Raw genomic sequence first — 11,959 nt, 5'->3', positions numbered from 1 at the left:
CCGCCCTGCCCCGCCTGGCCCCTCCCGCTCCCGGAACTGCTAGAATCCCGGACCGCTGCCTTCTGGAAGGACGCGGGCGGTGGCCGGGCTAGCCCAGGCCTCCCCCGAAACCGTCTCTGCTCCGGCTGACCGTGTACCATCTGGGACTTGTCCCACCCCTCCCGGGGCAGCCCCAGTCTTCCCCCCAATTTCCATGCAGTGCTGTGTAACTTTACAATGTAATTTTGTGGCATTTGGGAACGGCTCTCCCTGAAATCCGGCCTTGCCCAGCCTAGGTTTTTCTCGTATGAAACAAGAATTCTAATACTACTACTACTTTTTCAGTTCTTGTTAAAAACCTTAGTCCAGGCCTGGTATGAGTGTTCCTAAGCCTTTTCAGTTTTGTTTGAGCTTCACCCATGGGAAGTAGTCAAACAGGAAAATAGACCCAGAGAAGCTGTTACTTGTCCAAGGTCACACAGTTTGCTAGAGATTTCTAGAGTGGATCTCTTGGAGTCGACTTCTTTTCCCTCGGATGCAGAGTCAGTCGGATAATTTTTTTTTTTTTTTTGGTTTTTCTCTGTATTGTTTTTGGAGGCTGTCCTGGAACTCACTCTGTAGACCAGGCTGGCCTCGAACTCACAGAGATCCGCCTGCCTCTGCCTCCTGAGTGCTGGGTTTAAAGGAGTGCGCCACCAACGCTCGACTCAGTCGGGTAATTTCTATAGCTCGGGAGAAGAGCAGTTTTATCTTTTATTTCCGAGTAGCAGTCGTCAAGAAAATGATTTCTGTTTCCTGTCTCAAGGCCTAGCAGGGCAAACTCAAAAATCGGCCAGCTAGACATTAAAACACAGTATCTCAAAGAGCAGGCATTGTGGCTTTAATCCTTTAATCCCAGCACCTGTGAAGCAGAGGTAGAAAGAGCTCTTTGAGTTCAAGGCTAGCCTGGTCTACACAGTGAGTTCCAGGACGACCAGAGCTACAAAGAGAGATCCTGTCCCAAAATAAGGTGCCTCAGACAGTATATCTCCTACCCACTTTCAGGGCACAGGAGATGGATGGGAAGACACTTTTGAATGGAAAATCTGGCCTTCATTGAACAGAAAGGTCTAGTTTTTAGGACTCATGGTGTCCGATTATAGGCATTTCACACACTCACATGTAGGTCTCAGAGGAGGCAGCTACTGGACAGTAATGGTTCATTTCCAGTATGCAGAGACTGATGCTGGAGCTGGAGAGACAGCTTTAGTGTGGAGAGTGTGTACTGTTTTCACTCAGGACCAGAATTCCCGTAGCCAGCACCCACAACTGGGGGGGGGGGCGGCTCATAACCTGCAGTAACCACAAGGAACCCAATGCCCTCTTCTGGCCTCCAGGAGTATCTGCACACATGTGTACAAAACCCAAAAACAGCCGGGCAGTGGTGGCGCTTGCCTTTAATCCCAGCACTCGGGGAGGCAGAGGCAGGTGGATCTCTGTGAGTTCGAGACCAGTCTGATCTACAAGAGTTAGTTCCAGGACAGGCTCCAAAGTCACAGAGAAACCCTGTCTGTAAAAACCAAACCAAAACAAAACAAACACAGACACACCTATACACATAATTAGAAGTAAAACAAATCTCCAGGCATTGATGGTGCACGCCTTTAATCCCAGCACTCAGGAGGCAGTCAGGCTCTGTGAGATCAGTCTGGTCTACAGAGTGAGTTCCAGGACAGGCTTCAAAGCAATAGAGAGAAACCCTGTTTCAAAAAAACCAAAATAAATAAATAAATAAAACAAGTCTTAGAAAAATGCCAGGCATGGTGGTGTACACTTTTAATTCCAGCAGAGAAAAAGGCAGCAACAGGGGAGTCTCTGTGAATTCAAGGCCAGCCTGGTCTACGGAGTGAGTTCTGGGCCAGCCAGGGTGACACAGTGGAGCCTGAGGAAAGAAGGGAGGTGGAAAATAGGGGCGCTGGGACTTAAGCTTGTAGGTGATTTCAAGCTCTAGTAAGTCTGCATTTGCTTACAGGCAGACTGAGGGCAGAAAAGACACCACTCATTTTCCTGCCACGGGCTGGTTCTTAGCTTTTCCTTCGGTGTGTGCCATGTGGATCAGGACGCTCAGCTGAGGTTCAGCCAGGCATGGTCACGCACACCGGTAATCCCAGCACCTGAGAAGCTGAGGCAGGAGGATCATGAGCTCAAGGCCTAATGCAAAACAACAGCAGCAGCAGCTACACAAACTGGAAGAAATGAAGGAAAAACATAACATCATGGAAAGAAATCTGGTCTGTTCAGTCAGGCGGGAAAGGCAGCATATCTGCAATTGTGGCACTTGGGAGGCTGAGGCAGGAGGGTCGCAAATTAGAGGGCAACTGAACTATGTAGTGAGGCTTTGTTTAAAAAAAAAATCCCCCTACTACCCAAATAAGTGGGCCAGTGAGGTGGCTCAGCGGGACCCTCCAGGGAGCCTGACAACCCAACTCCATTTCCAGGGATCCGTAAGGTGAGGAAGAAAACCAGCTTTTGTGAGCGGCATTTGAATGCTTACGTGTACACAAATAAAATACAAACGTTTTAAAAAAGTAGTCCATCAGCAGTTGGTGGTGGCCCACACCTTTAATCTCAGTGTTTGGGAGGCAGAGGCAAGTGGATTTCTGTGAGTTCAGGGCCAGCCTGGTCTACAAAGCGAGTTCCAAGACAGCTAGGACTACTGCACAGAGAAATCCTGTCTTGAAAACAAATCAAAACAAGTGGCCCATAGCTTCCATTGATATATCTCTCATGTAAATGGTGTCAGAGTTAGGAGTGCTCTGTCTGGTTTTGTATGTGTGTGTATATGGGGGTGTCATGTACTTGTATGTGTATGGGAGGTCAAATATTGCTTAGAGCTCATCCACTTAGCTAGGCTGGGTGGTCAATGAGCACCACGGATCTAGTCTCCATTACCCCTTCCATTGCTGGGCTTAGGGTCCCACATAGCTAATGAGAATTTAAACTCACATCTGGATGCTCATGTGGCAAGTACTCTACACACAGAGCCATCTCCCATCACCTTTTTCTGAGGTACACCCAAGACTGGCATTAAACTCCTCATTCCCCGACTTCCTATCTCCACCAGGTCACACTGCATTTTGTTTGTTTTTATTATGATTGCCTGAGTGTGGGCTCCCATGTGACACAGTTCAAGCGTGGAGGTCAGACGACAACTTTTGGAAGTAGCTTTTCTCCTTGAACCACATAGCAGGAGTGTAGGGGAGAAGGGATACAGGAGGAAGTGATCTGTAAGCTGACAAGGACGCTGGGGAGTCTCTAGCACATGCAAGTGCTGACATTCCTAGAGGGTGGTGTTTGGGGCAGTACCCAAGTCCCGCCAGAGTGGAGCAGCTTGCAAGGCGAGAAGACAGGGTGGAGTGTTTGGCTGCACTTGGGTCCTGGGTTCTTGCTGTTTCACCAAAGAAACATAGGAATGAATTAGTGATGGGTGGTTGCTAACGGTTGAGTTGCCTTCCTTCTGCTGCAGACAAGTGATCCCAGTGTGCATTGCCCAAGTTGGACTCCCCTGAGTGTCATGCCTTGATCCTCCGCCTGGCAGGGAGAGGCCTTATTTAGCCCAGCCTGGCTCTCCTGAGCTTTCTTTGGAATGTCTATATATAGGGAAGAGTGCGGCCCAGTTGCCACTGTCCATCTGCCTTCCTTGGTGTCGGGTCCACCATGCCCTGACCCCAGATTCAGCTGTCTCCATGATCTTTCTGTTGATTTAGCAACTGCCCATGAGCCTTGACTACCTCACCGCTCAGCCTGGACCCTGAGGATTCTTCTTCTTCTTTTTTTTTTTTTCTGAGACAGGGTTTCTCTGTGGCTTTGGAGGCTGTCCTGGAACTAGCTCTTGTAGACCAGGCTGGTCTTGAACTCACAGAGATCCGCCTGCCTCTGCCTCCTGAGTGCTGGGATTAAAGGCATGCAAGCCACCAGCGCCCACCGACCCTGTGGATTCTTAGGGTGAAATTCTCTCTGGATTTCTTCTACCCCCTACCTTCACTCTACAGAGGATCAGCTGAACTTCAAGAAAGGGCTAGCTGCCCCTTTCGTGTTTTCATAAGTATATGTGTATTTATGAATATTTAATGTGTAATCTTTACATTCCACACCCCATGGATTTCACAATAGAAATAAGTATTGAATAACTACATTAGTAAATGAGCATTTTGCTCATAGAAATGACACTTCCAGTGCTGGAGAAGCAGCTCAGTGGGGACAATGCTTGCCTATCACGCACAAGTCTCTTTCTTTAACTCCCAACATCTGCATGATGGTGTGGTGTGTAAAACCCCAGCATTTGGGAGGTAGAGGCAGGAGGATAAGGGAGCTCAAGATCACTGGGCGGTGGCGCACGCCTTTAATCTAGCACTCAAGAGGCAGAGGCAGGTGGATCTCTGTGAGTTCGAGGCCAGTCTGTTCTACAGAGAAAGTGCCAGGATAAGCCCCAAAGCTACACAGAGAAACCCTGTCTGGAAAAACAAAACAAAACAAAAAGAATTGCCAGGGCTCAGTGGTTAAGAGTACTTGCTGCTCTCCCAGAGGATCTTGGTTCATTCCCAACAGTCACATGGTGACTCCCAACTGTGATTCTGATGCCTTCCTTTGGTCCCTTTGGGCACCAGGCATGCTCACAGTGCACAGACGTACATACTGACACAACACCCATACACATTCAAAAGTTAAGCTTTAAGAGAATCACCAAGGGCGGGAATGTAGTTCAGTTGGTCACCGAAGGCCGTGTGTGTGGCTCACTTGGAGAGTGGCGTACGCAAAGCCCTGACTTGGATTCACAGCACTACATGAATCTATCATGCCTACAGCGGGGACTTGGGAGACTAAGGCAAGAGGATTGCTCGAGCCCAGGAGTTCAAGACCAGCTCAGTTGACAGTGGAGACTCTGTTGAAAAATCAAAGGACTTAGTGGCATATGCCTGTAGATCCCAGCACGCTGGAGATGGAGGCCGGGGATTAGAACTTCAACATTATTCAGGGCCAGCCTGGAATATATGAGATCCAGCCTCTCAATGGAGGAAAGGAATTCCTCTGAAGACCTGTGTGACTTACAAAGTCCTCTAGTCAGAAGGGGGTAATAATAGTTACCACCTCACAGGATGAACGATAGATGAGATCATGAACCAGGTTGCTCTGCGTAATGTGGAGACATGTGGGAGCCCAGTAAGCGGTGGCCAAGGTATCCCTCACCCCTTGGGCCAAGCACCAGCCCTAGACCCCTAGCACAAGCTAGTGACATATTCATCTGGGCTCACATTTGCCCTTTCTATCTTGGAGGAAGGTGTGCTTTGAGGGGCCTCACCATCACCGACACACGGCTCAGCTGCACAACTGTGCCTTGAATTTTGCACTTCAAGCCTGGGCTCTTCCTATTCCAGTTCCACCATGCTGTCTCTATTCTGAACATCCCCTCCCATCTTGGAGCAAATGTACTGGGGGATGGGATCGTCCTAAGACAGTGGAGCCGGGTAGGCCCTTCTCCCAGGAATCTAGGAGGACGTCAGACCTTACCACCTGCTCAGAAGCTTAAGTTTCCCTGCAAAGGCTCTTGGCTAAATTAGGTAATGGGCTAGGACTCTGGGAGGGGTGGGGCTTGCTGACCCCTGGATCTGATTGGTCAGGGTATCCAGTTCTGGGGAGCAGGGAGGAGGGAAGATAGGATGCCCCTACAAATCCCGGGGGCTAGAGAGACCTTGGGTGCCTTTGGGTGGTGGAGTTCAAGGGAGACAACCCACAGCAGAGGAGTCCCTGTAACCAGCCACCATGGTAAGGAAATGAGGACACTTCACCCTTTTGTTCACAGGCTGCTTCTGTCCCAGAAGTGGGTGTTCTGTGGGCAGCAATGTGGATATCTGAAGGTGGGAGATAAGGGTTGCTGGGACCCAAGTCCTGTGGGGACATCCTGGGAAGGCTGTGACTTCTCCTGCATGGGGGGGAGGCTGGTCAAGATGTTTCAGGAATTGATCCTCAAGGCTGTGGCATCCTGGCCACCTTCTAAGGCTTGAGCTGGTGCTATTCTGCAGCCAGGGCTGTGTGGAAAGGGTCTCAGCCTGTCTACTTCATAAGAGGGATGGAGGCCCTGAGGGCAGGAGAAGGTTCCCAGCAAGGCAGAGGCAGAGTTGGCTTCTCAGGCCCAGCTGAGTCTGTGGCAACCAGAGGAGGCAGGCTTCCTTGTACAATGGGAGGCATGTGGTGCCTGCAGCCAGCTCAGGTGCAGGCTTGTAAAGATCCTGAGGATGATGAGGAGTAGGAGTGGGTGACAGGCCATGGTTAGAGGCCCTGACCACCCACGGAAGACTGCCATTTTCTTCTGAGATCCTCCTTATCATTTCACTTGAAGGAGTAATTGGACTCCAGAGACCAGCTGCCATTGCCCAACTAAAAATAACCTACCCTCCTGGATCAGGCCAAGGGGTGGAGGAGGCAAGGAGGACGTGGGCCAGCTGGTTGAAGAATGCCTTGGGACTTAATCATCCCTTCCTTACCACCAGGTCACCAAAGCCCTGACCTGGATGGCCTGGCTTGGCTCTGACCTGTAAGATCCTGATCCACAGGAACCTTCTTTTCAGGGTCACATGTGATGCTATGCACATGTGAGCCCAATGCTCAGGAGGCAGGGTCAGGAGAACTCGAGGCAAGTTTGTCTCACATCACAAGTTCCAGGACAGCCTGAGCTGCATAGCAAGACTGTCTGAAAATCAAAACCAAAATGCTGAAACAACAAAATTTCCTTATGTCCACACCAAGGCAAGGCCCCATCACATTTGACATAGTGCCAGAGGTGTTTACTCCAATGACCAAGTGTGAAGTTTCGACTCTGCAAACCCTCTAAGGCGACGCTGCCCATGTCTTCTTGTGTCTCAGACTCTGAGCACTGGCCGGTGTTCTGTGACTCTGCGTTCCATTACTTAGTGCAGGACAAGCATTTATGGCCACTAGTCAAGAACCAAGCAGCATTAGGAGATAGATGGAAACTGGAAAATCACCCTTGAGTGGTGCTAACATATCCCAAACCTTTTACCACCTCTGGCTTCCTATTAATCCCACGAAACAGCCCAGGAAGTGTGACTCGCCAAAGGTGGCTGCTGGGATCGGGGTTTATTGGCTTGACTCTCAGAGGATAGAAAAGTGAGAAAACTCTGGGCATAATCTGTGTCCCATCTCCTCAGCACTGGGGGTGGGCACTGAGTGGTGCCTGGGAGGTGCAGCAGGATTGGAGGACTCTGGAGGGTCCAGGGGCACTTCTGACAAGCGGGGCTGAGGAGAATGAAGCTGAGGTGAGAATCTGCCCTTCTGTACTCTGATTCTCTCCTTTGTTTTCTCCAGACGGACCAACAGGCTGAGGCCAGGTCCTACCTCAGCGAGGAGATGATCGCTGGTGAGTGAGAGCGAGCCATTGGGGGGAGAGAATAGGTGCGAGACTGGCCTCACTCATCCCTCTCCGCTTCTCCCCCGGTAGAGTTCAAGGCCGCCTTTGACATGTTTGATGCTGATGGTGGCGGGGACATCAGCGTTAAAGAGCTGGGCACCGTGATGAGGATGCTAGGGCAGACACCCACCAAAGAGGAACTGGACGCCATCATTGAGGAGGTGGACGAGGATGGTGAGCTGGGCCCTCCAGGCAAGGGGCGGTGGGGGAGACTCTCAGTGCGCTCTGGGCTAAGTGTGACTCCCGGTCCCCACAGGCAGCGGTACCATCGACTTTGAGGAGTTCTTGGTCATGATGGTGCGCCAGATGAAAGAGGATGCGAAGGGGAAGAGCGAAGAGGAGCTGGCAGAGTGTTTCCGCATCTTTGACAGGTGCGGGTGGCTTCCGGGATCACGGGCTTGGGAGTGGGTGGAGCCTGCTGGCCTGAAGTGAGGGAGCAGGCTGGCCAGGGTCAGGGGGTGAGCATCAGGCATGGCTCCAGCAATTCACCGGTTTCGCGTGTCCCGCTCTGTCCCTCGTTCCCAAAGGAACGCAGACGGCTACATTGACGCCGAGGAGCTGGCTGAGATCTTCCGGGCTTCTGGGGAGCACGTGACAGATGAGGAGATCGAATCCCTGATGAAGGACGGCGATAAGAATAACGATGGCCGCATTGACTTTGATGGTGAGAGTCAGCGGATGCTCTTAGCCTCACTAAGCCTCCCCCCCCCCCCCCCCTTAAGAACCTGTAGAGCGCTCCTGCAGCTTAGTGCAATTTAACGACTAGGCACCCCTCTGCGAGCCGGGAGCCCAGGCCGTGTCTCTGCACCCGGAGTGGTATTCCTAACCTCGTCCCTCTTTTTTTCTCTGTAGAGTTCCTGAAGATGATGGAGGGCGTTCAGTAAGGAGCCGGCCTTTGCTTCCACCCAGAACGCAGGTCTCCTGGGTGTGGACACCTCCACCCTTGCCTTCCCCGCCCCTCCAGGGAAGGGTCGCTCCTTCGGGCTTTGTGGCTGGAAGGAATAAAAGCTGACAATGCAAAGCTGGTCTGACTGACAGGGGGAGTGAGTGATTAAGGGCAAGGGATTTTAGGGGTCGCCTGGCTGGCTTGGTGCTCAGAGAGTTCCCCGGAGCATAGGAAAAGGAACTGGGTCATGCGAGCCCGAGGCACTGGCTGTGGAGTGCTGGGCGGTGCTCGACCGGTTGGTTCTACAGGTCCATAGCCCGCTACCCGCAGCTGGCGCTGACTGCGCGGTTTGGCAAGTGGGCTGCAATTGCGCCTGGCTCTGGTGGGGGGGAGCGGCAGGATGAGCTGACGGCGCGTCCAGCACAGGCGCCTGGGATGGGTAGGATGAAGGTGTGTGGAAGTTGGAACCTGGGAGCGGGCAACGCTTTTTTTCTCCATCATTTCTGGAAACTTTTGGGTCTTGGGTGTAGTTCACACTCTGCAGGCTCCTCCTGCGAGGACGAGTCTATCCATCCATCCCAGACACCAGCATGAACTACTTTGTTCCAGGCGCAAAGCTGGAAGAGAGCGACATTACTGCTCTGGTCCCCATCTCCCTCCCTTCAGCCCGCTCCATTGCGCTCCAGAGGGCCAAGGGCATGACCTAGCTAAGATGGAATCCTGTCCCGAAATAGGGTGAAATTCTCACCCTCAGAATGCCTTTCCCCTTCTTAGGAACCTGGCAGATTCGTCAACCTACAAGCCTGGGCTCAGATACCGTCTCTAACCTGGAGGTCAGCCCCCAACTGGTTCGCTCAGCTCCATGAACCAACTGCCAAGAGCTAAAAGAGTGCAGTACATTAGCCTGGGAGTCAGGTTCTTGGGTTTCAGTCTTCACTGCCTGTGACAAATTCAATTTCTCTGTGCCTCACTTTCCTTATCTGTAAAATGAAGACAACGAGTATTTACTGGGGGATAGGAATTCTAGAATACTTGTGTGCAAAGTGCTTAGAACAGCTCCTGACACACAGCAGACACCATTTAATAAATGCTGGCACTTACTTGGTTCTGGAGATGGGGCGCAGGAGCATGCGAAGCAAATGCAGTGCCACTGAGCCGCATTTCTCCTCCATTCCATTGTGTCCAGCACATGTGCCTTTTGCTTTTTTTTTTTTTTTTTTTTTTTTTTTTTGGTTTTTCGAGACAGGGTTTCTCTGTGGCTTTGGAGGCTGTCCTGGAACTCGCTCTGTAGACCAGGCCGGCCTCGAACTCACAGAGATCTGCCTGCCTCTGCTTCCCAAGTGCTGGGATTAAAGGCGTGTGCCACCAACGCCCGGCTCGCCTTTTGCTATTATTAAGATCACCCTTTTGGCACGTGGAGGCTCACCTCTTTAATCCCAGCACTCAGGAGGCAGAGGCAAGTGGACCTCTGTGAGTTTGAGGCCAACCTGGTCTACAGGCTGGTTCCAAGACAGGCTCCAAAACTACACAGAGAACTGCTTCAAACTCCCCCTCCCAAAAAAAAGTAAAATCACCCATACTGCCGTTTTTTATTTTTACTTTTTTGAAACAAGATCTCTTCCTGTAGCCCTGGCTAGCCTAGAACTCACTCTGTAGACCAGGCTGGCCTCAAACTCACAGAGATCCGCCTTCCTCTGCCTCCCGAGTGCTGGGATTAAAGGCATGTGTCACCAATGCCTGGCATCCATAGAAACATTTCTATTCTTTAAGATTTATGTGTGTGAATGTTTTACCCACATGTGTGTCTGTGTAACACATGTATGCCTGGTGCCTGAGGAGGCCAGAAGATGGTATTGAACCCCCTGGAACTGGAGTTACAGAGGGTTGTGAGCCACTGTGTGAGTGCTTGAACTGAACCCAGGTCCTCTGCAAGATCAAGTGCCCTTAACCACTGAGCCATCTCTCCGGCCCTCCATTTAATTATTTTAAAAATTACATTTATTACATTTATGTCACGTGTGTTTGGTGTGTACCCATGCTATGGCACACATGTAGAGAGGTAAGAGGACGACTTTTGGGAGTCCTTCTCCCTTTGTATTACATGTAGCCTGGGATTGGACTCAGGCTGCCAGGCTTGCAGGCAGCACCTTCCAGTTCCTCTTCCCCGTTTTTGCTCCATTCATCTACCTCTCCGTTTTGTTTTCAGCCCACACTAATGCTGGCATGTGTTAGGAATATTTATTAATTGCCCACTATCTGCTGCGTCATTACCCATTCAGTCTTATAACTCGTCACCACCATTGCTTGCCTAGTTCATGATAACAGCTGAGTGTGCTTAGTCTCTGAGCCATCCCCTAGCACAGCAACTACTGCTCTTGACAAGGATCTGGGTTTGGTGCCCAGCACTTACATGGCAGCTCACAGCCATCTGTAATCCCACTTCCAGGGGCCCAAAACCCTCTTCTGACCTCTGTGAGCACCAGGCACCTATGTGGTGCACGCGCATAAAATAAATCTGGGGAAAAATGTTATTTTGTTTTGTTTGTTGTTGTCTTATTTGGTCCTTAACTAGTTACGACTCTGGGTCTTCGTGACAGGGGAGGTCAGCTGACCATGTAGAGGATTAAACATGTCACAGCCTTTTTTTTTTTTTTTTTTTTTGGTTTTTCGAGACAGGGTTTCTCTGTGGCTTTGGAGGCTGTCCTGGAACTAGCTCTTGTAGACCAGGCTGGCCTGGAACTCACAGAGATCCGCCTGCCTCTGCCTCCCAGAGTGCTGGGATTAAAGGCGTACGCCACCAACTCCCGGCTCATGTCACAGCCTTCTAATGCAGACACAAATAGTCTCTTCAGCCTTTGTCTGGAGCTGATGTAGTGCAGGTTTCTGAGCTGTCCTGTTCTCAGGCATCCTCTGTTGATGACCACCCCTTTTTTCTTTGCCTCATCATGTCGGACTTGTGTGTGTGTGGTGTGTGATAGTGCCTTGATAATATACTTTTGCCTTAAAACTTTATATAGACTGGACTGGCCTTGAATTTTAGCAGTCCTGCCTCTGCCTCCAAGTGTTGGGACTATAGGGGAGTCACTGCCAGCACCTGGCTCAGTTTCCCTTCCTTTTCCTAGACAGGGTATATCTCAGACTGGCCTCAAACGATGAAGTCCAGGATGATGTTGAACTTTTTTTTTGGAGACAGGAATCTGTCCTGGAACTAGTTCTGTAGACCAGGCTTGTCTCGAACTCAACAGAGATCTGCCTCCCAAGTGCTAGGATTAAAGATCTTGAACTTTTGATCTTCCTGCCTGTACTTCCCTGGAGTGCTGGGGTTCCAGGCACACACAAGGTTAATGTGGTACTGGGGATGGAACACAAGGTCTAATACATGATAGGCAAGCACTCTTCCAACTGAACACCCTTTGCTGAACACCTTGTTAGCTTAGCCTGCAACAAGAGTGATTGGGGCTCACCAGAAGCAACCGTCTGCTGCCCTTCCAAGGGAAGTTGTACTTTAACAAGATCCCAAGTGGGTTTGTCCACATTTTGATGGATAAAGCTCTATGCCCAAGAGAAACACTAAAAATACTAGTTTCTGAGCTGACAGCTCACATTTTTTTCACATGTGACTGTAGGAA

At 50.7% G+C, this 11,959-nt stretch overlaps 1 protein-coding gene across 1 annotated transcript; it reads left to right on the top strand.

The window, feature by feature from the left end:
- The first annotated feature begins 5,643 nt into the window (after positions 1 to 5,643).
- Positions 5,644 to 8,465, top strand: Tnnc2 (troponin C2, fast skeletal type). Its single transcript, XM_005084996.4, has 6 exons — positions 5,644 to 5,781; positions 7,342 to 7,393; positions 7,475 to 7,618; positions 7,701 to 7,815; positions 7,972 to 8,108; positions 8,297 to 8,465. The coding sequence occupies exons 1-6, from the start codon at positions 5,779 to 5,781 to the stop codon at positions 8,326 to 8,328; spliced, it is 483 nt and encodes a 160-aa protein (XP_005085053.1). The 5' UTR covers positions 5,644 to 5,778; the 3' UTR covers positions 8,329 to 8,465.
- The last annotated feature ends 3,494 nt before the right edge of the window (positions 8,466 to 11,959 follow it).

The sequence above is a fragment of the Mesocricetus auratus genome, unplaced genomic scaffold (genome assembly GCF_017639785.1).
Source record: "Mesocricetus auratus isolate SY011 unplaced genomic scaffold, BCM_Maur_2.0 Super-Scaffold_100028, whole genome shotgun sequence".
Lineage (NCBI taxonomy): Eukaryota > Metazoa > Chordata > Mammalia > Rodentia > Cricetidae > Mesocricetus > Mesocricetus auratus.
Note: the sequence above shows the minus strand (reverse complement) of the source record. Positions and strands in the feature narration are given on the sequence as shown.

Bases quoted from the DNA above. Each gene is read 5' to 3' on its own strand.
- Tnnc2 (XM_005084996.4), top strand. The intron at 7,394-7,474 runs GTGAGTGAGAGC...CTCCCCCGGTAG, and splicing joins CAGCGAGGAGATGATCGCTG to AGTTCAAGGCCGCCTTTGAC. The intron at 7,816-7,971 runs GTGCGGGTGGCT...TCGTTCCCAAAG, and splicing joins TGTTTCCGCATCTTTGACAG to GAACGCAGACGGCTACATTG.